The sequence below is a fragment of the Maniola jurtina genome, chromosome 22 (genome assembly GCF_905333055.1).
Source record: "Maniola jurtina chromosome 22, ilManJurt1.1, whole genome shotgun sequence".
Lineage (NCBI taxonomy): Eukaryota > Metazoa > Arthropoda > Insecta > Lepidoptera > Nymphalidae > Maniola > Maniola jurtina.
The window spans coordinates 7,043,684-7,068,952 of NC_060050.1; the positions used below are offsets into that span (position 1 = coordinate 7,043,684).

Below are 25,269 nucleotides of genomic sequence, written 5' to 3' on the forward strand. Positions count from 1 at the left end.
CATATTCCTTATTTACGACCCTATTCAAATGCTAACAGGTCAAGGTATAGTCAATGTACTCTTTTGGCATGATTTAAATAACATCTGCCGCTAATTTCTTAGTTCCCACACCAACCAAGTTCAGCAAGAGACGCAAAACCTCTTTTTTAGCATCTGGATAGGGTAATCAAATGTAACGTCTCTATTTTCATAGAGCTATCGGCGTTTGCTGCCCTGACGGTAGGGGTCAAGGGAGCCCTGATGCTCTAGCAGGGGACCTACCTGCCACTGCCCCAAAGGAAGAGAATGATTTATCGCTCAAGATAGACCGCGCTGAAAACAGAGGTCTGTAATGTTTTGATTAAAGCGCATTATCAATTTGAACAGTTGTTTTATTTGCACGCCCTACACTACAAAGGAATAATCGAAAAATTATAATTAATATAATTAATTCATGATAAAAAATAGAAAGTTACATAAGATACATAATTTGTGGTAGGACTTGATAATGAATTAGGATTTCGGGGAATTCATCAATTCAGTTAAATAAGTAACAAGATTTCGTCATCCTGTTATTCCACCGGAACTTAAAAGGAGATAATATTTAAATAAATTAGATGTTAAATTTAATTATTTTGATACAAATAAAACAACTGGTGACAAGTGTAAAAAAAAATTATAATAGAAGTGAGATTAAAATTTGCAAATTAATACTAAAATATTTAATAACAATAGACCATTCTTTTATTAAAGAAAAGAGTAAGTTTGTGTTTTAATATTGCTAGGCCGAAACCCAAAACCATGAGAGTTGCATCATCAATCAAATACTCCGTATCCGTAGCATAAAAATGAAGCCGAACTGTCTGCACACCAGCAAAGCAGAGAAGTGCCAAACTGCAGCGTCTTTTTTGATAACAGCTTGTTAAGAGTTCTTTGAGCTTGGAGTCTTTGGGCCTTTGTATTCATGATACCAATTTTAATCGTACATGCCAAAGAATATAAATAACAAAAATACTTGGTTCCACTCCACGGGAACTACCCTTTACGAGCATCGTGTATTACTTTCGTCAGTAAATTGTCCAACTTGTTAGAAGCTCTCGTAAATTGCAGGTTGCGGTTTGAGCACCCGAAGCCAAGGTAGGATAACTGGCGCCCAGCAGGCAAACCCTCGCGAGTGGCCCTGGATGGCCTCCATCACCCCTGACGGTTTCGAGCAGTACTGCGGAGGTGCGCTTATCACCGACAGACATATACTCACTGCCGCTCACTGCGTTATTAGGTAAACCACGTTTTCGTCCGCGGAATTTGCTTTTAAAAAAATTTCTATATTCCCCTGAGACTAAATACGAGACTAGAATATATTCCGCGACCAAATGTCTCCAGGACCAAACAGCCTATATACGTCTCCGGGATGCAAGCTATCTCTGCACCAAATTTTATCAAAATCTGTTCTTTGATCAGGTCGTGAAAAGATAAAAAAGATTGGTGTCCGATAATAATTACTTGCGCAAAATATGCACATACCTATCAGCCTTAAAAGTGATGAATCTATCTTTTAACTACTAGTTTGTATTCATTTATCTAATCAAATTCATAAAAAAGTTATAAGAAGTTCACTAAAATATTCCCCTTATTAATTTCCCGTTTCCAATATCAACAGATGGACTGCTGAGGAACTGTTCGTACGTCTTGGTGAATACGACTTCAAACGTAGCAACGATTCCCGCTCCTACAACTTCAGGGTTATTGATATACGTCGTCATGAGTTATTCGATAAATCCAATTACCACCACGATATCGCCATACTGAAACTACATAGGCCAGCCGTATTCAATACTTATGTCTGGCCTATTTGCTTACCACCACGCGGTTTGCCGATGGACGGCGAAGTTGCTACCGTTATCGGTAAGTATGTAAACTGGTAGTCCCATCTGTGATTCAGTTTTACATTGCCTTTTGTATTAATTACGGTATTTAGGAAGTATTTAGATCCTAGCGCTACTGAAATCGATTGAGCGTATGAGCGTACCATTGGTCATATTGTAACGTATCATACTAAAAGCCTTCCATCTTTTGGTTTTACTTTTTACAACAAGACTTTTTTGGTTTTACAAGGATGGGGCACGCAATGGTATGGTGGTCCACACAGCAACATATTAATGGAGGTAGCCGTACCAATTTGGAACAAAGAAAGCTGTATTACCTCCTTTACTGACTCAGTTTTCAATGAAACCATTTGTGCTGGAGGCAAGGAAGGAGGGAAGGATGCTTGTCAGGTAAGTTTTAAACTTATAGGAGTAATGCGTTACTTATAGTTTAATCTAAATAGGCTTAACCGTAAACAAAGTCATATCGACATAACGTAGTCTATTCCATGGCTTCGCCATTTTTAAGGATCCCACTGAAAACCAGCGCTCATAGCCTTACTGCAGTGAGATACCTTTATTCGGTCACATACAACACTTTGTCAAATATTATTTTAATTAGTTTTAAGGGTTATTGGGGTGATCAAATAAAAAATAGTGTTTTACAAAAAAAAATCAAATGGTTTGCAAATGTTTTGGACAAAATATATAGAATTACATATCGACACTAGGTACAGCAAATTGAAATCTTTGTGTAATTGCTTGTATTATTTGCGAAGGCAAACACTCAACTCAACAAAGCATGACGTAAAATCCACGAAAAATATATATATTTTTTGTAACTATGTAGGTGACACTAGGAGGATCTAAGACTCTCCCACAAAATTTATATGGGATTATTCAGGGGAAGATGAAGAAAAACATCGTGAAAAAACCTAGTTGCCTGAGAATTCTACATAATGTTTTCATAATGTGTGTGAATACGTAATTAATGATCACCACTTGACAATTATTCTGACCCTCAAAATGTGTATAGTACCTACCTACTTTAAATAAATGGTTTTGAGTTTTGAAGTCTGACAATCCGCATTTGGCCAGCGAGGCGGACGGGGAACCCTCCTCATTACGAGAGGAGACCTGCGTTCAGTATGGGCCGGCGATGGATTGATCATGATGATGATGACCCACAATTTTCCAGGGTGACAGCGGCGGTCCCCTGATGTACCAGATGTCGAGCGGGCGCTGGGCGGCGGTGGGCGTGGTGTCGTGGGGCATCCGCTGCGGTGAGCCCAACCACCCCGGACTCTACACGCGCGTCGACCAGTACCTCGAGTGGATCCTGCGGAACTCTATATTTTAACCCCCTCAAAAGGGACGTGTGACGTCATTCGTAATTTTAACCCTTACAAGATCCACTACAGTTTACAGATATATTACAGTTCTAAAAGTGTAATAATAAATAAAAAGATAATAAGTAAATAATTGTTTCATAGATTAAGGATTAAATACGCAAGCCCAGCTGCGTATTAATACGCCTCGTGTTCAGATTGGACTATCTAGTAGTACGCGACAGGTTGAGATGGCAATCAGGATTGAGGCGGGCGGAAGCCCCGCACATCCGCACGTTACCCGCGTTATACCGCTCCGGGTTAGCGCGGGGGATGTGCGAGTATGCAGGGCGTCTCCACTTCGATTGCCATGTCGAACTGTCGCGAACTTTTGAATACTATTTTTAATAGAACGTAACTGTATGTTAGCTATCATACAATTTTAAACGCAATTTGGGAACAAATAAAACAAGAGGCTTTAGTAAGTACCTTTTACTCTTTAGTTTACAAAATCTTACAAAACTTCAGTAATAGTATTCAAATAAATCAGGCTTATTATTATGTAGTTACCTACCTACTTAACTTAATCAAATATTTATATACAATTTTTACAGACGGTTAGAACCTACTACTATTACAATCAATTACTAAACAAATTATTTGCTACCATTTGCAATTGGTGTCAACCATGAACATCTAAATTACCTTATGATTATTTAAATTTTCGTGGTGGTAACTGTTTTAGAATACATAATATTATTAAATTCATTATCATCAATCCATCTAAATCAATGCACATCAGGCGGAAGTTACGTCACATGAGTAAGTAGATATTATCTGCTAGATTACGGTTACCGTTAAACTTTGAACATTAATTAAAGGAAAATAGATTGCATAAGTCAGGGTTTCAGCACAATTTTAACTTCATCAAAGGTATGAAAACTAACTTGAGCAACACCTTTACTTTTTTTTCGTAGTCAAAAAGTTAACCGTATCGATTCTTATTTACAATAGAATAAGCCAGAAATGTCTAAACTACTCTTAAATAACATTAAAGTTACAACATCGCCAAGGTAATCAATTCTCCGCATTCCTCTATAGCTTGTAGTATGTCGAGCACCTGTTTCTTTTCGAGAATGGGATGGAAGGTGAACGCTAATCGGAAGAAGTTCTTCCTTTGTCGCAGAGGAGAGTATGCGACCATTACTCGAGAAGTGAGCATCAACTGTTCCTTGATTTTTGGAGTGATCTGAAAGAAATTAAACTTGTTTAAAAGGGCTGATTAGTGGTTTATTCCTCATAATTTCGGTAGTTAGATATGTAGGTATGCTTGGTATGGCTAGAAAGAAAATGAACTGAATATTCGTAACTTAAAATTTAAAAAAAAAAAACAAAATCACAATCTTTCTTAAACATTTCATAGACCCAAGCAGAAGATTTTTATTAGAGGAAACGGGAACTAAAAAATTGGGGCAATACTAAATCAAAATCTACCTTATGCATAATTTCCCACCACTCTTGATTTTCCTCTTTCTTTCTCATGAAACTCGGAATGTACCAGAAGCATACATTAGGGCACTGTAAATATGCTGAGACAAGTCTGAAACCGTCTTTACGAGCAACTGTTTGGATGCAGAACTTCGCTATTTCCATCACATGGTCTGTGAGATGACTGAGGCCTATATCTCCACGAGCTTTCCATATCATCCACAGTTTAAACGCATCGATCTGTAAGAAAATGGATTACTATATTTAAGTCCTCAGTAAAACATTTGTTAGATGAACTCTCCTGTGCTATGTGTGTAAATAGATAGATAGACAGATAGACAGACAGACAGACAGACAGATAGACAGACAGACAGACAGATAGAGAGATAGATAGAAGACTGAACAAAGAAACTGAAAACTAAAAACAATTGTATGCAAAGGCGGCCTTATTACTCAGAGAAATATAATATAAGATTATTTTTTACCTTTCTCCCACACTGGATGCTCTTATCCCCAGTGTCATAGCTGACATCATAAAACTTATCTTGTTGAAACAAATACTGTGCTGCGGCTGCATTTGCCTCGTGCAATAAACCCTTTTCTCGAAGAAGGAATACTGAACATTGCAGCGGCACTCCCATCATTTTGTGTGGATTCCATGATATTGAATTGGCACTAAAATTTATTAGTAAAATATTAATAAATTAAATCATTTTGGTACTCGGAAAGTTAAGGAATAAACTGCACCAGCATTGCACACACACTTATGCACTATAGGTAAGGTCTAGGCTGCTGTGACCGAAATTCGGTCAGGAGAATATTAGTATAGATTGCTACCGCAACCATCAAATTGGACTTATCCTTTTAAAATCAGGCAAAAATACTATTTAGCATAATGAGAGCGTTTATCTTAGTAATACGTACTTACTACCTACCTATTCAAGAAAAAAAAATTACGTACCGTTCTATCCCTTGCAACTTGTTTCGAATCTTTTTTGATAGCATCAAACTTCCTCCCCAGCACGCCTGAAAAAAATATCCGAATTTATTCGTGGGTATGTATCTGAAAACTCATTTGTCAATCATCATCAATTGTGCAAGAATCTAGTCTCTCTATCAACTAAAGGTCGACATACTTATATGTAGCATAGTAGTTCAGAAATCCAAAAGGTCGTACAAATCACCATCCGTTGCATTGTCGTTCATACCTATCCCTGACATAAGCTAGATATTGTTCAAGAGGAAACGGAAACAAAAAGAAAACGTCTAATTACGTCTAATTTATTGTGACGGAGCAATAGCCACGTCGTAATTATTCATTAGTATACCTATTATTTGATTATTTTGTTTCTTTACTTACATCGACATGCATCCACACACCATATTTTTCGCAAACCGTAGCCACAGTGTTTAGATCATCAATAGCTCCTAGCACAGTAGTACCAGCGGTTGCATTAACCATAACAGGATACTTTCCATTTACCAACTCTTGCTGGAGAGCTGACTCTAGTTCTGACGTTAACATCTGACCTCGGTCATTTGTCTCTATTACTTTGACATTCTCTGTACCAAAGCCGAGCCAATGTGCTGCTTTCATTATGGAATAATGGCTCTGAAAAAGAAAAACCAAATTTTTAATAGGTAGTCGGTAATAATTAATTCGGAGTGTTTTTTCTACTTTTGTCTTGTCGACAAGTTAGAGTTATCTTGATCTCTCCTGACATGGTATTAACGATCAATTAATCTAAGCTTAAAATCTATATACCTATAGAGCCATTGACGATTTTTAATTTTAGCATAGAAGTTAGAACGTATGCCTTATTTTGTTTAGACTTTAGGTATTTTCAGCTAATAGTCTCGTATTAACTCTATAAGAAGCGCTTAATAGGAAATACCTACTTATAATGGCAATACTTTAGTTTAATCCTTTTATAGGTTTCAACGCAAGGTGCGATATTGGAATATTAAATCGATTGGCAGTAGGTATATTTACCTACGCAAAATTAATAAGTAAGATAAGATACTTCTTACATCTTCAGAAGTAAAAATGACCATCTCAGGCAAACCACGCATACCCTTCCTCTTAATTTCAGGAAATGCCTTAAACCGGGCAGCGACTAGCGCGTACAGCATCGATATGCTTCCTCCGGGACTAAAGATACCGTCTCCTTTAGGAATACCAAAAAGCTTGAGGATATGGTCGAGAACTTTCAACTCTATGAGGGTGAAAACTGGCGCAACTTCAAATGTATATCTGGAATACAAAATACACTAAGTTTACAATGAATTTCAAGGATTTTCAACATACTATTACGATAAGATTTTCTACGTCATGTAAAAACCGCATTCATTCCCCTTTAGGTATGCATTTATTATTATACGTAAAACATACATACAAAAGGAACCTTGTATATTTTCTAAATATAGAGATACCTACCTATTTGTTCTAAATCGCTTTAATGTGGTAGGTACCTTAGATCTAGTATTTACTAAGAAAGATTTATCATGATATGTTTTGATAAAGCTTCACCATCAACTTCGTTTTGGTAAGGTAAAATATTCATTCAACCCAACCTGGCATACTGAGACGGGTTTCTTCACAGAATTAGGGTTTAAGCTATAATCCACTATGCTGGCCAAGTGTGGATTGGCAGACTAAGACATCACACACCTTTGAGAACATTATGGAGAACTCTCCAACGCCTATCTCTACATCTCTAGAATTTATGACCACAACACTTACTGACTAGTATTAAACGCTTCTGCAATCCATGCTCCAGCGAGGCCGTATGGATCCGTCCCGCCATACAGTTGGTTTCTGAACGTTGGCTTGTTCGTCTTCACACTGTACCGTAGCACTTTTCGTACGGTTGTCTCGAGCTCCCGGTCATTTAGCTGATTCGATATGTCCAGATCTTCGCGTAATATTTCCTGTGAATCACACTAATATTATAAAGGCGAAAGTTTGTGTGGATGTTTTTTACTCCTTCACGCAAAAACTACTAGACGGATTTGGCTGAAATTTGGAATGGAGATAGATAATATCCTGGATTAGCACTTAGGCTACTTTTTATCCCGGAAAATCAAAGAGTTCCCACGCGATTTCGAAAAACCTAAATCCACGCGGGCGAGGTCGCGGGCATCGGCTAGTTTATAATAAACTAGATGATGCAATTGATAAATTCCTTAGAGAAAAAGTTGCGTGAAAGCAACTGGCTAAGCTTTCAGTTGCCCACAAGATCTTCCCCACAGTTGCCAACAACTAAGAAAAGAATTTCAGTAATATTGTTTGCTGGTGATATGCGCCAATAGCCTAGTGGTTTATAAAGCCTACTTAGAGAGTCCGGAATTCGATCTCACGCACGCACCTCTAACTTTTGGTTTTATGCAATTAAATATACTTATTAATTAAGTTAAATACTTACTAATTAATTAGGTATGTATACTTCCCTACGGTAAAAGAATACATCGTGAGGAAACCTGCATGCCTGAGAGTTCTCCATGTTGGACTATGGCCTAAGCACTTCTCATTTTGACGAGTGCTAGGTAGAAAGTCGTCAGACGGACAGACAAACAACAAAGTGATCCTATAATGGTACCGTTTTTCCTTTCGAGGTAGGGAACCCTAAAACGGAATAGTACCTAGGTACCTACCACGATAACTAATAATGACCATACAGAACAGTAGGTATGTAAGAGTGGGTAAGTACATTGAACTGAAAGGGTCAAGAGTGGAATAAAGATTTATTAGCTTTAACTACTCTGATACAATAAATATAATTTAAATAAATGATATTAATCGTATTAAAATTATAATTGCATAAATGCATAGCCTTTATCAACCCGGTAGTGCATATTAAGTAGGTACCTACTATAATTACTATAAATAAATAAAGTAAACAATCTTTTAGATACAAAATTAAGTACTTTGCTCCCAATAAGCCTTTATTGAAATGCTTATACTTAATTAGAAAATTTATTGATTTATTAAAGTTCCTATAGGTACATGGTGGAAAAATTAATTAGCTTTCTTTGTTAACTGTTTAAAAAGCAGTTTATGGCTTGTGTAGGCCAAATTAGGCACCCGAGTTCCTAATAAGGACCATTACCACCACAATAAAATTGATTATTTATATGGTTGTTACTTTTTACCCGACTGCGGCAAAGCCAAAAGGAAGGGTTATGATTTTAGCAGTCTATGTATTTATGTAAAGTAGTTATTAAATAATGAGCAGTTATTATTAAGTATTACATTGCATGCAAATATTTACAAATATTGCAGAAACTTAGAAGTGGGCTTTATTGAGTATACCTATATCAAACTATAAATTACGAATAAAACTAACAAATTTTCAGCCTCTGCGAATTACTGTAACCTCACCCCTATTTTTAGCGCACCGGGTTATATCGTAGATCGCATTTGTAATGCATGCGCCTTTTTACCCGACTGTCAAAGCCATAAAGAAGGGTTATGATTTTTTATTCGATGACGTTAGGTTAACCTGCTGTTACAACTTAGAACTACAAAGTGACAATGCTGCAGTCCAGATTGAAGCCGGATAACTTAGGGAGGGTATCCAGTTTCTATGCACCATCGAACTGGAACGCAAAATCGCTTGGTGGTGTCTTTACCGATTGTCTCTGGTGCGTACAACGTGCCGGCCTAAAGATGTACGATGATTAGGGGTAGGTATGTACTATTACGTATTCTGAGGTATGGGTTCAATTAAAGTGCTGTGTCCTTTCCATGTTACCCGCTTCCATCTAAGGCGCAACGCACACCAGCAGAGTCAATGCGCGGCGAATTTCTTGTTAGCAACTCAAACTAAGCTTTATTTACTTTCATTTATGGCAGCGGCATGCAAGCCCAGGCGCGTGCCAAGCGCAGCACGCATCCTCCGTGTTTTGTTTTCATTACAATTTCAAAGGTATGTATAGTTCGCGACAGGTTGAGATGGCAATCAAGGTATGAGGCGGGAGGACACCCCGCGCATCCACACGTCACCCGCACGTCACCCGCGTTCACCCGCACCGGGTTAGCGTGGGGGCTGTGCGGGTGTGCGGGGCGTCCTACCCCGATTGCCATTTCGACCCGTCGCGTACTTTACCTACTTCATAGTATATTATAGCTTAGTTGATTAATTGTTATCAAAACGATTACACGCTACTATCTGTTTTGGTTCACTAACCACCAGGTGAGATCGCAGTCAAGGGCTTACTTGTTATGAAAAATAATTAGGGTTAAAATTATGCATACATTCAATAAAGTAGAGGTAAGCACACTAAATTCTTACCTCTAATTCCTTTGGATGCTTGAATTGGAGAAGAGGAGTCTCTTGACCTGACTCTTGTTTAACGATTCCCAGAACTTTGTCCAAAAACGTGTGTCCATTTGCCTCCATCATGCAACCCAATGTATAATTTCTTTAAAATATATTTAAAGTACCTAGACCTACCAAATATCTTAACTGTAAAATATTGACCAGGTTCAATGAATAAGTAAACAAGGAAACGTTTAGAATTCAAACGTGTGCGGTTCGACCAAAGAACCGGTCGTGACTGCAGTGCTAAAGAGATGGAGTCGGAAAAACTTCATTAGCAAGAATAATGTAGTAATTGATTATTTACTACTATTGATATTACTTGCTACAATCATTTGCTAAGAATCCATACTAATATATACCTATCCATACTGACTAATATTATAAATGCGAAAGTGTGTCTGTCTGTCTGCTACCTTTTCACGGCACAACAGTTTAACCGATCTGACGAGAGGTACAGGGTTAGCTTATATCCCGGAGACGGACATAGGCTACTTTTTATCCCGGAAAATCAAAGAGTTCCCGCGGGATTCCTAAAGACGCATCCACTTAACCAATTTTTATGGGTACCGAAGTAGCTTGCGTTCCTGTTATCGAAATAGGCAACTTTTTATCCCGGAAAATCAAATAGTTCCCACGGAATCTATAAAAATCTAAATTCACGCGGACGAAGTCGCAGGCATCCTTTAGTTTTATATTCTTAAATTGCGATAGTGCTGTCTGTCTTGTTACATTTTCACGGCAGATTCATTTCCCTGACGCAGTGGTAAACGCTGTGATCTTATTAGTGGCAGGTCCCGGGTTCGATTCCCTGCAGGCTTTGGAATTTTATAATTTGTAAATCAAATATTATGTTAAATTTAATATTATACTTAAATAGGTATGGCAATGTGATTTTTCCATGACCATATCGATTTGAGTCCATAGGTTAAGTTAAAGTGTTTACTTGGGTTACTTCTATTTGGGTTTTGTAAGAAAAATTATTAGTAAACGTAAAAAAAAATGAATTTCCGAAGATCACGCACTCGGTCGCGCCGAAACTCAATGAATATCATGGTTACCACTGAAAAGTGGCGAAATTATGGAAAAAGAGTCTCGCGACGAGGTGATGAATATCTCAATGATGACTCCGAAGATGAAATGCCTAGAGCAAGTGAACTTAAAGACTGGGTCGATGAATTCTTTGTTCGAAAAAGCACGGTCTCCAACCAATCCGATCAAGATGTTGAGGTTAATTTAACAAAAAAACAAACTTTAGTCTTAACCACTTTGGTACCTGATGAAATACTTCTCATGGAAAAGTAATATAGAAATCAACTGAGTAATTATCAAAATGTAGTTACCCATACTATCACCTCATCTCGAATTTAATTTGAATTGCAGTTTCCAAACGTTCGAGACAAAACGATTCGTCGGAGTATTAATGATGGCAGACGTGTCGGGATATACAGCCTTGTCAGAAAGATACAATAATTCAGGAAAAGGAGGCACATATCGGTTGACAGCAACATTAAACACCTACCTTGGTTCCCTCATAGAAGTCATATACAGTCATGGTGGTGATATAATAAAATTCGCTGGTGATGCATTTTTAGCTCTTTGGAAGACGGATAAAAGGACTTTCTTATGCCACACGATACACACAGCGATCGCGTGTGCACTCATAATACAGCACTCCTTTGGTTCATATGAAACTGACGTTAAAGTCAATCTTAAGGTGAAGCTAGCAATTTCAGCAGGTAATCTCATCTTTTCTCCTATTGGATCGGGGATTGACATGAATTACATAATAACCGGTCTACCTGTAATAGAAGCAAAAATAGCTGAGAGCCTTTGTGACTCAGGAGAAGTAAAGATAACTCCTACGGCGTGGGGGCATTGTTACTCAAGAAATTATGATCATGTTATCAGTGATGATGGACATGTTACAATAAAAGCGATTCTTTACGATCCACGCGAAAAAGATGTAAGTAAACCATTCCTTGGCTTTGCAACTATGATCCGTCAAATTAATAAACCATTCGTCGCTTTAGAAAACCTACCAGATTTTCTTTTGGATGATTCTGCAGAGCTAAGCGCCACAGACATTTCAAGGAAAAATGAGTTACTAAGTTTACGTACAACTATATTAAATGCAGAGGAAAGAAATATTGGTACAGAAATAAGAAAATTTATGATAAGACCGATTTTAACTCAAATCGATGCTCATCAACCTTTGGAATATCTGACGGAAATGAGACAAGTTTCCGTCCTATTTGTTACCCTTAAACCCAAAGAATGTCCATTCCCACAGCTAATAACAATAGTAAATAATTCTTACCAAATAACTAGCGATATTGTATATAAATCTATGGGTTGCGTGAACAAGATTATTCTGTTTGACAAAGATGTTATGATTTTAGTTATTTTTGGTCTACGGGGGTTCAAACATGAATCAGAGGCCCAAGCTGCTTTAAAATGTGCTTATGGTATTAAAAAAAGTGTCTCAGCCCTCGATGGCGTTCTAGAAGTTTCTATCGGCGTCACAACTGGTCAGGTATATTGTGGTGTAGTCGGTCATCCATTACGAAGAGAGTTCACAGTAATCGGTGCAATTGTTAATAAAGCTGCAAGATTCATGTGCAATTTTCGCAATAAAATTACGTGCGATGAGGCCACTTTTGTTAAAAGCAAAATGTCTAGCAATGGATTTACTTTACAACCACCTACAGAACTCAAAGGAATAATCCAACCTGGTAAGATTTATGAATACACGGAAGAGATTAGAATCAAGGAATTGTTTGATATCTCTCTGATACCGCCTTTATTGAATCGCTGCGACGAAATGGAATACTTTGAAAACTGGCTTGATGATTGTCATTTATCTTATAGGGATTTTGATGCATTATTACTTATTGGTGAAAATCGGATTGGCAAAACCAGACTATTAGAATGGATGGCACGGCATGCCAGAAAGAAGGATTTCAAAGTGTGCTATTTAAGTTTAACCTCGATACATTCTGCGACACCGTATTTAGCATTAAGGCAAACTATTGAACAACTATTGGGTATTAAAGAGCCGATAGTTGGATTCGAAAAGGAAGAAAAAATTGTTCAACTGTTACAACGGTATAGCGAAGACTTGTGCTATTTGAACAATATAATCAATGTTCGTTTTGCTTATCATGAAGACGTTTATTCCCAAAATGAAGACATTCGTAAAGCGAAAGCAAAAGGAATTTTCAAAAAATTACTCTTATCTGTACCTGATACCCATGTCATATTTCTAGATGATTTACAGAATTTAGATGCTTCATCGTGGGAATTTTTGACGATAATATTTGAAATTGTGAAAATTTTTACCGTTTTAACGGTCACTCGAGGTAAGTTTAGTTCAGAACACAGTTGGCTTTATGCAGTGTTTATTGAACATAATATCCGAAAAATCCATTTAGGCTCTTTACATTCTGATTGGATTGCACCATTGGCATGTCAAATATTAGACGTAGAAGCCGTGCCGAATGATTTATGTAACGCTCTTAAGGCAAAATGCAATGGAATGCCTGGTCTAGTTGAAAATTTTATTGTTCACTTATTTTCGAGCGGTGCTTTAGAATTGAAAAAAATCCTTAAAAGTGAGTTGGATGATTGGCTAGATGAAGATCTACAGTTTCCAGATTCAATTTTTTTACGTCCAACTGCTTTGAACGCTAATGATCAATCAACTTTGGACCAACTAATAGAAGAAAATTCAACAGAAGAAATCTCGATATGTTTAGTAACAAATAAGAACGAGCTTCAAACCGACTTAAATATGGAAAATGTTGATGCTTTAATCATGATTCAAATAGATTCATTGACACCTTATCAACAACTACTTTTGAAAATAGCTTCAGTTATAGGAAATGTAATTTCAAGAGATCTTTTAGAAAATATAATGTATAATAACAACCCTTTAACAACAGCAAAAGCAATTAAGAGATTGTTTGCAATGCGTATATTATCTTGTGCTAATACTAAAAGAATCACTTCATTAGGAACTATTATGTCAAATTATTCTGGAGGTTCAAATTTAACTTGCGAATGTTCATTTGACTATGAACTTGATACTTGTGATAATCTACCAAAGTATGCATTATGCAAGGTTTTGAAGTTTTGCAATAAAAATTCAAGAAAATCTTTTTATGAATTATTGCCTTTAAATCAAAAGAAAGAATTCCACTCGCGTGTCGTTAATTATTTTGAAAATAATAAGCAGAAATGCCCAGAATGTGGAGGTACGATTATGTTTGTTCAGTCAACAATGAATTTACATTCACAAACTGATTCTCATAACAAAAATATGACAAATGGGAAGCTTAGAGAAGAAGAAGAAAAAGAAGATAGTGACCATGAGTCTATAATAACCAATATGGATATGACACAATATACACCAACACTTGAACAACAAGAAGCAATTGATATCCGAAGATCTAGGTCGGAAACATATTCTAAAACACAGATAGGAACAATATCTTCAGTAAAAAGTGAAATATTTTATAAAACTACGCCAATTTTAAAAATCAAGCCAAATGATGATGACGATATAGATACGCGGAGAAGATCCACAAAAAGGGTTACAATGTCAAACATGGTTTTCAGAAATAAAAGCTCTAAAGAAATAAGCAATCCAACGATATTTGACATGTTAAGAGATGTTACAGAAGCAAACAAAATAAGTCAATGGCATGAGTTAGGTGTAGTAGATAGTATAGATGATGTGAAAGAAATAAACGAAAAAGAAAGTAAATCATTTTGCATACATATTGAAAAGGGTGTATCCCAAACAAACTTTAATCGATGTACGTGTGCAGAACTTAATGTCATTATACACGAGCAGCTTATTTACCACTCCAAAGAAGCTGATCTTAAAATCAAAATGGTCGAATTTTTAATACAATTTAGCTATTTGAATATTCTAGCAAATAACTTTGATGCGGCAATACCCAAACTTGAAGAAGCTGAAAATACCTGTAGAGAAAAACATAATTCTGCTATCACAAAGTTTGACAGGGAGCGATTTTTAGGCAAAATCTACTCTCTAAAAGCAGCTGCATTTTTAACGAGCGGTAAACTAGTGGCTGCTAAAATAAATATAATCAAAGCGGCAAAATTATATTACATTAATTTAAATAGAATATCAGATATTTTAAAAATGAAAGGTTTGGTAACGGTCATTAACATGAAACGCGAAAAGCATCGCATTCATAGTGCGCATATGAAAGCAGATTCTGTTTTTTTCTTAAATGTTGCAGCAGTATTGTATTCCACATTGGATGACGAACAAACCTCTAGAATAGCAGCACATCGTTCCATTCACCTAGTGCAAAGAGTTGAATGCAATGTTATAGACGTGTGTGATGCATTTACTATCGCCATTCAGCTGGAACTTGATTGGGGAACGCCTGAAGCTACTTTAAACTTGGAAAAAACAGCTATCAATGCTCTGAGGAAAAAACAACGACCTGTACAAGCAGAGGAATTATTTGCTTTCGGAAAGATATTTATGACCATTTTCCGAGCTCGACTGGCACGAGGTCAGCTTGCAGCTTCTATCCGATCAGGTTATCAAGCGCTAGTTGTAAGTCGATTTCTGTATGCGCATAATATATCAATGGATATTATACCAGATTTGTATTACTTGTTACTGTCAAGACGCCGCATTAAAGAAGCGGTTGAGGTCGTCAAGCTATTGCTGCAATCAAATGACAACCAAATGACTCTTGAAAACGAAACCTGGTATTACGCACTTTGTATAGATTTGATACTCGATGCTGGAATGCAATTGGAATCTCCGAATGAAATCAGCCTCTACGCCGAATGCTCTATTTATAAAGGTGCAGGAGCAGGAGAAAGTCGTCGAAGATTGGTCGTGGGATTATGGACTTATTGGTTGAGAGCTGATTCCGAACGCAGAGCTAAGCGGTTTGAAACTGAAGCATTGTTTTGGTCAAATCGCAATGAAGAAGACGGAACTTTGAAGACTATGATAAGTGCAATGAGACTCGCGGAAGGAATGTTAGAGAGTTTAGCCAGAAAAATGGATGATTTACGAAAGGTAGGAACTTATTTAATCAATGTAGATTTTTGTAAGTTAAACAAGTCCTCAATCCACACTGTTTAGTCCCTATTTAACCCTTGTATCAAAAATTGACTGTTTTTGTTACTTCTTGACGTATCAATTAGTCAACCGATTTCAACTCAAGGCACAAAAGCTTTTAACATCCTCCCTTCCTTCTCCGTATTAGACGGAACACTTTTATGGTGCAAAATAAAAGGTTAGAGTAATAAGCCCGCACTACGAAATTTCTCCGAGCAATTTTTCCAGTAGAATTCTGTGATATATTGTTGTACAGCTGCATACAATTTCACATGTATTGTGACAGAATTCTGCAAGAAAATCGTGCGATAAAATTTCGCAGAGCAGGCTTGCCTCGTCAAGATTTAATAAATCTTGGACGAAGAAATTTAAAAGTAAAATAATCATTTCCGAAGGTAGTCGATCTAATGGAGTTACGTTCATTGGCCGACCGAGAGCTCACAAGGTTAGAAAAAGATGCCCGCGATTTACGCGCCGTTTACCCACGATGGATTCTTCTTAAAGCCAACTCTCTCAGTCTATCCGGAAGACAATCAGCAGCAATGGCACTTTTTAACCAGGTACGATCGATCTCATAGACTCAAAAATCTTGAGGTGCATTTAATTACCATTTTGTACATACAGGAAACATCAAGATAAAAAATCAAGCTTTACTCTTAATTGGAGGGAAAAGGGGAGTATTAGTCATAATTATAGCATGGCATTCTTTAAAAAAAACCTACCTACATATAATTTATGTTGCTCTTAGTAATATTATACACCAGACAATCCATACTAATATTATAAATGCGAAAGTGTGTCTGTCTGTCTGCTACCTTTTCACGGTCCAACAGTTTAACCGATTCTGACGAAATTTGGTACAGGGTTAGCTTATATCCCGGGGACGGACATAGGCTACTTTTTATCCCGGAAAATCAAACCATTCCCACGGGATCTTTGAAAACCTAAATCCACGCGGACAAAGTCGCGGGCATCTTCTAGTTCTATATATTATGTTGCATTACAACGTACAGCATGCGATATAAAAACCAACCGCCCATCCGCCCTCCCACTACTAAACAATAATATGGTTTTCAGAATAATGTAGACTTTACAATGAACAATTGCAAAGTGTCTCCATCTCCAGAGGAAGCTCCGGTGAAACGTACGTTGAGTATGTTTTAGAGGATTTATGTGATGTTGTGTCACGGTGGTGAGTCTTGCTTGCTCGGTGGCTTGCTTTTTCTGCATGTTCAGCAGTGGGAGGGCGGGCGATGCATGTCGCTTGCTGTACTTTATAGTTTGTAGATGGGTACCATACAGAGTTGTCTGTTTTGGCGGATTATAGTAAATTAAGCCATAATTTATTCTTTGTGTTGCGTATCGTAGACTGCGGCAAAGTAGGTATATAACGCCTGTTCTTATCTAACTGAATACCTATCATGTAACTACATACTCATAATTTTCCAGGCGTTAGAAGAGTCTCGTCGTATCCACAACCGTTTAGAAGAATCTTTAGTTTTAGCCGCAACGTCCAGCTTTCGCTGTTGGGTACATAATGCCCGAAGCGGCCACTTCCCACACTGGAGTGCTGGCGTCGAACAAATACGAACATCTTGGCAGGAACTTTTGTATAAAATAACAACTAATCGCCAATAGCATGTAGGTATTTACCTATAGTAAAAATCTTTAGTTAACATTGAACAATTTTTTATTAAACCAGCCTAAAATAATATAGGCTACTGACCAACTGCGACTCAAAAAGTTCAGCCGCCGAGTTTCTTGCTGGTTCTTCTCGGTAGGAATGGCATTCCGAACCAGTGATAGATTCAACTGATGACGGTTCAAAAGCATAAGTTTATTACAATATAAACCCATTCTATTTCTGTCTACCTTAACCGCCATATCCATGAATGGAGGCAATGGATAGCAGTGGACAAATGCATATTAACAGAGCCTAGATTTTGAAAAATTGATATTATATCAGTAGAGTTATAACTGGTGTTGTAGCTCATAAAGTGAACATAATAATAGAAATAGGGTAAAATATTTGGGTGAAAAGTAAATTCCTAGTCCGACATTAATAATAAAATGTTGCTGTGGGCGTACCTTATAATAATAAATAAATAAATAAATAAAATCGGGAAAGATATCGGGTAACTTTAGAGACGAGATAATAAACATTGTTAATGCGCACACTCGTAAAATAGAATTTCCAGAATTTCTTACAAAACTTCAGGTGGTTCGTGGACTAGCAGACTAGCCAGACCAAGGCCAAGCTCATCACCAAAATCCATAATCGTAATCACCCGGTTTCTCTGTTGAAATATATTTAACTACTTTCTGAACGGTAGGTAAATATTGTAGTATGTCATTTGTCAATCATCAATGTCTTATGTCACGATCAATGTCAATTAATTGTCAAATGTTTTATAATCTGTGAATGCAATGATTGTAAACAAACAGGAGTTATCGTGATTATTTTAAAAATTATCTCGATTACTGATAGCATAAAGTCAAGATGTTAATATAAATATTGTAACTTAGCCCCAGCCAGTTATCTTTTAATTCCGCTGTTACTTGCCGTACGCTTATATAAGAATTATTTCAAGTACAAGTTACCACGTCGAATTTGAATCGCTGCTTATTAGCCTTTTTGTAATTTTTACGTTTTGAAATGAATAAATCATCCATAAAGCATGATAAATTCATCATTGTGGGCGATATTGTCTCGCCAATTTCGTTAAAAGAGTTACAGTGCTTTGACGGGTACATACAAGTTGAATATGGAAAGGTGAGCTACCTGTTTCTTCTATCTGGATATAATAAAACATTGTTATTATATTTGGTTTTGTTATCAAAATCGTAAGAAAACGCGTAGTTGCAATCTCACATATCACAATTTGCAGTGGCATTGACCAGCTTTTGCAAACTTGTGGGTCACGTCACAGTTTTGGCTGTGAAAATGTAACTTCAGGGAGCTGCTGTGTGAGATCATTCACAGTCAATCCTCCTCCTCCTCCTCCTCTCAGACTCCTCTCAGACTCCTCTCAGATTGACAAGTTTGGCCAAACCACTTCACACACTGTGGAAAACATTATGGGGAACTCTCAGCATGCAGGTTTCCTCATGATGTTTTTGTTCACCATTAAAGCAAGTGATATTTAATTGCTTAAAACACACATACTGAAAAGTTAAATATGTGTGCCCAGGATCAAAGCCCGACACCCTGGAATGGATAGTTTTTAAATAATTTACTATAATATCTGTTTAAATTTTTTTCAGATAACAAAAATTGGCACTAGAGAAACGTTTACTGAAAATAAAAATGCCGGGCATTATAAGGACATTGCAGTTGGCCACTTGTCACAAGGCCAATTCTTATTGCCAGGTTTTGTGGATTGCCACACGCATGCACCACAGTTCCCCAACCTTGGCCTGGGACTAGATCGCCCTCTGTTAGAGTGGCTTGACAAGTATACATTCCCATTAGAAAATAAGTATGCAGATAGACAGTTTGCTGCAAATGTTTATGAAAAAGTTGTGGTTAGTATCACATTTTCTTATACTTTTTTAGTTATATTTGTTGAAAAATCATTAAACCAAATTTTTTGTGATTCTGTTAATGGGAAAGTACCTACTTGTAAACCAAAATTATTTATTAATTTCTGATGTAATATGACACTTTATTGTGGACTTTATAAATTCTTTTTTATCATATAATATTTTACATATTAGACATTCTTTGTTTAGATCTACCAAACATATTATAAAACTCCAGATAGGCAAAGCTCATACATTATTGTATTTTAAAAAGTGAAGATGAATTGATACCCCTGTGTGCGCAACACGTAGCAACACATGTTACATAGATATTGGTGCAGGGTTTACGTTTGATGTCTTCAAATGTGCTTCAGAAAATAGTGGCTCTCTACTAAGGTTGACATTAACATCTACTTGTAAAAAAGGTTTACTTGAAAGCTATTGAGCTATTATATAAAAGTTGTCTTAAGTTACATGAAAATTTTGTGCTATTTTTCAGAAAAGACTACTAAATAATGGCACAACAACAGCCTGCTATTTTGGTTCACTCCACTTGGAAGGCACTTTGGAACTTGTGAAGAGTGTCGTAACTCACAAGCAGAGGGCTCTGGTGGGCAAAGTGAGCATGAATGTGGAGAATAATGCGGGATATTTTAATAAGACTGAGAACGAATTGAGAGATGTTGAAACATTTGTAAAAAATGTGTATGCATATAAGGTTTGTACCAATACTTTATCATAACAATTATAAATACCTACCTATTAAAAATTGGTTTAAAAGAACAGCATTTTAAGGGCTTATTTAGCAGAATTATGCATATTGCATACTGCATACTGAATTTCTACTCCCTAGTGTGTTATTATGTAATATGTATATTAGTAGGTATATTACCTATACATTTAGCAAAGTGATAAACTTTTATTAAATGCGTCTTGGCTCCACTCTTTACCAATAAAAGAGATAGAAAAGAGAGAATAAAATATAGATGCTCATTTTGCTCTTAAATCTTTGAAAAATCAACATGACTATAATTACTATTAATGTTATAATTATATATAATATACCTATAATTAATTAATATTATAATTAACATGACTATTAATTGCTTAGTTAATTAATAGTGATTAGTAATTAGTAGTGATATTACATCAGAATAAAATGAGCCTAGTGTAGGTACCTCATTTTAAAATCCAACCTTGTATGCTACCGATTTTTAATTCAGACCTACTTTACTTACTAACAAATGTTTGTGTGGTTTTTTTGATTGCAGAATAATCTAGTTGAACCTATAATTACTCCACGGTTTGCATTAAGTTGTGACAGTGAGCTTATGGAAGGATTATCGCAGATAGCAAAGAAATATCAATGTGCCACACAGGTCAAATAAACATTCCACTATATGTACCTATAATCTATATACTAATAAGTACTATACTTACCTAATTTTTTTATGTAATTTAAAAAAAGTTTGTGTATTCGTTACATTTACTTTTGTGAATTGTTCATCCGATTCAGTAGAAACATTTTACAGTTATTGTTGGCGCTTAGATTTCTCTCATCAACGTACAAGTCAAATCAAGGTGGCGCGCAAGTCATTCAACAAATTAGAAGAGGCATTGCAAAGTTGCTATAATTAATTTGATCTTTTGACTTTTAAGATAAAAATTATTTCTGTTTCTTTGTAACAATGAATTTATGTTTATTTCAGAGTCACATATCTGAGAACAAAGAAGAAATAGAATTTGTGTTAAAAACAAATCCGGTATGCTCGAATTATACAGAAGTTTACGATCGCTGCGAAATCTTGAACAAGAGGGTAATGTTTATTTGTGAATAATGATTGTAACATTGCGACAGTCGTAATTGTTGTGATTGGCTGAATTTATGGTATTCTTGCTGAAACAGTGCATTTCAGCCAATCAGAGATTGCGATTGTCAAACTGTATCTATCAAACTCGTTTTGTTGGTTGGTTGGTTTATCCTTCAATCAAGTCGCAACAGAGCAGCGGATCGACGTCTTTTTGCTTGGATATAGTCCTGTATATAGTGTTACTTGGAAAATCACCATAGGCTACCTACTTTTACCCGGAAAATCTAAGAGTTCCCATGGGATTTTTAAAAACTGAAATCCACGTGAACGAAGTCCATACACAGTGTAACAGCATACCTGTATCACAATACATACATTATAACGACGACGTAAGTTATACCGACTTTTGCGGGTCTGTGTAATTCCTCCCTCATCGTTCCCATGTGACCTCGTACGATTACTCTGTCTAGAGTTCTGATAAAGTTACTATAAATTTACGATCGAAATTAATGATTAATTAATCCATCTGTAATATATCGATAAGTTTTAGCATCGTTATTTTGTTAATAAACAACTATTGATAAATAACAACGTTGCTAAGTAACTTAGTGCCTAATCAACAGATTAGGCACAGATGGATTAACTACCAATTTCGGCGGTTAGGCAGTGATAGTATCGGTTTATTTTTAACCCACAGTGCATAATGGCGCACGCGGTATACTTGAGTGAATGTGAGATGTCTATTTTCGCTCGCAAAGGCGTGTCCGTGGCGCATTGCCCCGCCTCCAACACGCGACTCAAGTCAGGGCTTTGCCCCGTCAGGACACTCCTGGACCACAACGTATGCGTCGGTCTAGGAACAGGTATGTTTCAAAATGCCATTTAAATTAACAATGATTTGTTTTATGTAACTTGACGTCTGCCATATTGGATTAGCAATGACGTCAAATAGTGCGCGCATATTAAACTGGAAGCCCTTAGCCTAGCGAGAGAGAAGGAAAAAAATGATTTATTTGTTGTTAGTATCACACTCAAAAAAACTTACGTGTTGAAAGTGAAAAATTTCATGGATATTTAAATATTGTTGATTATATTATTATTTATACTCATTATGATGTATTTTCTGAAAGACCTTGTGGCCAGGGATGTAGAATTTGGGTTAAAAAGAATTTGGTTCAGATCGATAAAAAACAAGTAAAAAAAAAAAACCACGATTATTCTGTACACAAAGTGAAAGTTTTTTTGCCATAAGCTGATAAACGTCTTGTCCATTTATTAATCTAGATGTGTCGGGAGGGGACAGTGCCAGTATTTTGGACGCGATGCGGCGCGCCATGGATGTATCAGAACATCTGCTCATGACAGGAGGCAGTGGACCCGCGCTCGACTGGAAAGAGGCGCTCTACCTCGCCACTGTCGGCGGCGCAAAAGGTAAAAATCTGGTAGAATCCTTACTAGAAATTATTCATACATTACCCAGTAGTTAGAATGAGTAGCATAGAAAAGAAGCAGCCTTTCTACTACTCAGTCTAATCTTACCTACTCATTTGCATCAATTTTATATTGATGACAAAATAGTTCTTTGCACCAGTTTTTACGTCATTAAGTTCTTGAAATCTATCGATAATAATGATTATCATTACCCAAACCAAATTAGACCAAATAAGATGTTTGCAAACAGCATGCGCCTCCTTTGTTTTTGTAAATTCTTGAACTATCAAAATTTTTTTCAGCTTTGGGCCTCCAGGATAAAATAGGTGCATTCGGAGTGGGCAAATCATTTGACGCCCTGGTCGTAGACGTGGGCGACCCGCGCGGACCCATAGACAACTATACAGACTCCTTGCTGGGAACGGAAGCTCTCGTGGACTTAGCACAGAAGTTTGTCTATTGCGGCGACGACAGAAACATCGTACAAGTGTACGTCAATGGCGAACAAGTCAAGCATACACTACCCCCTTATGCGTCAGTGGCGACATTTCCATTTTTTCTTTGTGAATAACTTGTGATGTCAGCGACTTATTATTTTTTATAAAAAACATTCGAAATTAAATTACAAAACACATAGTTTCATTTGTGACTCGTTAGTATCTCAAAATGGTTAGCGCCTACTGAGATTTTTGTCTTACGATTATGAGCGCTATACTAAATTCTTTCCGCGAATAGAGTATACGTATAGTAAGACGCCTTCCATAGGTGCCACATAACTATATTCACCATTTCGTTGTTATGAAGGTGTCAAAGTTAGCGTTAGTATAGTGTAATATTTGTATCCATAGATATAAACTTTTTAAAATGTACAAAAAGTGTGATAATAGAGAGATGTACAAAATTCCTATTTATATGATGGCAAATTTTTATTATTATATGTTCCTTTATGAAAAGTTGTAGGTATAGTATGATGTGGTTGTGGATAACTAATTTTATTAAGTAACTCTAACTTTATTCAATACATTATATGTATACTGTATAGATTATATTTTCTTGAGTGTTAGGTTTATGTTTATATACTATTGTAGATTTTATATAGCTATTGCTATTTTACTACTTATACATATTTAATGGATTCCCATTATTGTTTTTCTGGCTCATATGACCTCATATCATTCAACAATATAAATATGGCTCATATCATAAAACAAAACGAGGAACGTTGACTTGTATGGAATCCAATACAATTAAAAGTACAACCTGGTAAATAAAAGTCAAAAATGCATTCATATTCTTTTATTTTTGTGTAATTCTTTATAATAATTTGTATAGAAAAATGTGCAAATATAATGTGACAATCTACCTATTAAAACTTAATACACAAAAGCGAATACCGTAATACAATACTTTAAAAATAAATTAAATCTAATACTATCTTTCTGACGTAACATCTTAAAGAACTTCTCAGAAACTATTACATAAGTTTTTACCAATGTAACAAAATAACTAGAATTCTTATTTACCATAGAATGAATTATTCTAGTACGACAATTCAATTTATCTTATTTCTGAATGAATTTTTGTTCTTATAACTAGAAACTACTAACGGCTGAATATAAAATCAATCCTATCTGTAAGCAGAGTTGATTCACCTAGGTGAATGAAGTATACCAAGTTGTTAACTTAATTCACCTAATGTAACTAGATGAAGTAGATTTGAATACTCTTTAGTATGTGAAATCGCACAAAATGGTTTTTTTTTAGAACTACATCAACTATTATGAAATACTAAAGGGTATTCAAATCAACTAATCAGTAAACTTCATTTACGTAGCTGCAATAGGTGAATTAAGTCAAAGTAGTAATTCACCTAGATGAATCAACCCAGGTGAGTCAAGTCTTCTGCACCAATGTATCGATAAGTTACTTGGCAACATTGTTGCTTGTCAAGAATTGTATGGTCCTTTTTGACAAATAACAATGTTGCTAAAGCTCTGGTTTCCTCCAAAAGCGGTGCCATCATGTAGCGGCCGTAATACAGCGGTGAATGACGTCACTAGAACGTTGTCTATGTAAACAATATGGCGCGGTTTCCTAGATAACGGTAATTGACACCGTAACGTCAAAAAGCGGTACCGCCATTTGCATGACGGCCGTCTTGGCGGTGTCAACGTTTTTTTCATAGCGGTGAAGGTATTTTCAAGCGTAATTTTAATTTGCGTGCCATTCTAAAATATTTTTTGTTCAAAATGAGTTACATCAACTGGACCAGCGAGGATGATTAAATTTTAATTGATTTTGTGCGGGTTCATGATGTGCTGTATAATGTAAAACATAAAGACTAGACTATTTTCGTCTTCTGATGATTGTTCATCTTCCAAATATACGAGTAACGCTAAATCAAGT

The 25,269-nt window shown here is 36.3% G+C and overlaps 4 protein-coding genes across 9 annotated transcripts in view; 3 read left to right on the plus strand and 1 right to left on the minus strand.

Moving 5' to 3' along the window:
- The window catches only part of LOC123876736 (venom protease-like), a 6,744-nt gene extending 3,429 nt beyond the window's left edge, over window positions 1–3,315 (plus strand). Inside the window, exons 4-8 of the mRNA XM_045923073.1 lie at window positions 194–324; window positions 1,090–1,258; window positions 1,640–1,884; window positions 2,095–2,255; window positions 3,043–3,315. Of these exons, the coding sequence (XP_045779029.1) occupies window positions 194–324; window positions 1,090–1,258; window positions 1,640–1,884; window positions 2,095–2,255; window positions 3,043–3,204 (868 nt within the window). The 3' untranslated portion in view covers window positions 3,205–3,315. The remainder of the gene's footprint in view (window positions 1–193; window positions 325–1,089; window positions 1,259–1,639; window positions 1,885–2,094; window positions 2,256–3,042) is intronic.
- The window catches only part of LOC123876733 (glutamate decarboxylase 1), a 23,654-nt gene extending 13,405 nt beyond the window's left edge, over window positions 1–10,249 (minus strand). Inside the window, exons 1-8 of one of the 2 annotated variants that reach the window (XM_045923065.1) lie at window positions 9,955–10,249; window positions 7,404–7,591; window positions 6,692–6,914; window positions 6,021–6,272; window positions 5,622–5,686; window positions 5,146–5,335; window positions 4,667–4,900; window positions 4,212–4,421 (exon numbers count right to left, since the gene is read on the minus strand). In XM_045923065.1, coding sequence (XP_045779021.1) covers window positions 4,230–4,421; window positions 4,667–4,900; window positions 5,146–5,335; window positions 5,622–5,686; window positions 6,021–6,272; window positions 6,692–6,914; window positions 7,404–7,591; window positions 9,955–10,065 — 1,455 coding nt within the window. In that variant the 5' untranslated portion in view covers window positions 10,066–10,249 and the 3' untranslated portion in view covers window positions 4,212–4,229. Of the gene's footprint in view, window positions 1–3,652; window positions 4,422–4,666; window positions 4,901–5,145; window positions 5,336–5,621; window positions 5,687–6,020; window positions 6,273–6,691; window positions 6,915–7,403; window positions 7,592–9,954 lie in introns of those variants that run through there. The other variant, XM_045923064.1, reaches the window with a different exon arrangement.
- A 652-nt stretch (window positions 10,250–10,901) lies between these two features.
- Window positions 10,902–17,747, plus strand: LOC123876725 (adenylate cyclase type 10-like). Of its 4 annotated transcripts, none has more exons than XM_045923036.1 (5): window positions 10,902–11,282; window positions 11,365–16,057; window positions 16,495–16,659; window positions 17,177–17,243; window positions 17,549–17,747. In XM_045923036.1, exons 1-5 carry the CDS (start codon window positions 10,984–10,986, stop codon window positions 17,635–17,637), a joined length of 5,313 nt encoding a protein of 1,770 aa, XP_045778992.1. In that variant the 5' UTR covers window positions 10,902–10,983; the 3' UTR covers window positions 17,638–17,747. The 4 variants fall into 4 exon arrangements, with proteins under 4 accessions (XP_045778992.1, XP_045778993.1, XP_045778991.1 ...); XM_045923037.1 differs by having other exon boundaries at window positions 17,177–17,291; window positions 17,549–17,603; XM_045923035.1 differs by lacking the exon at window positions 17,177–17,243.
- Window positions 17,748–18,518: 771 nt separating this feature from the next.
- Window positions 18,519–23,699, plus strand: LOC123876735 (guanine deaminase). Of its 2 annotated transcripts, XM_045923071.1 has the most exons (8): window positions 18,519–18,872; window positions 19,364–19,624; window positions 20,121–20,339; window positions 20,893–21,000; window positions 21,331–21,438; window positions 22,130–22,295; window positions 22,717–22,863; window positions 23,166–23,699. In XM_045923071.1, exons 1-8 carry the CDS (start codon window positions 18,756–18,758, stop codon window positions 23,432–23,434), a joined length of 1,395 nt encoding a protein of 464 aa, XP_045779027.1. In that variant the 5' UTR covers window positions 18,519–18,755; the 3' UTR covers window positions 23,435–23,699. The 2 variants fall into 2 exon arrangements, with proteins under 2 accessions (XP_045779027.1, XP_045779028.1); XM_045923072.1 differs by lacking the exon at window positions 20,893–21,000.
- Window positions 23,700–25,269: the final 1,570 nt, after the last annotated feature.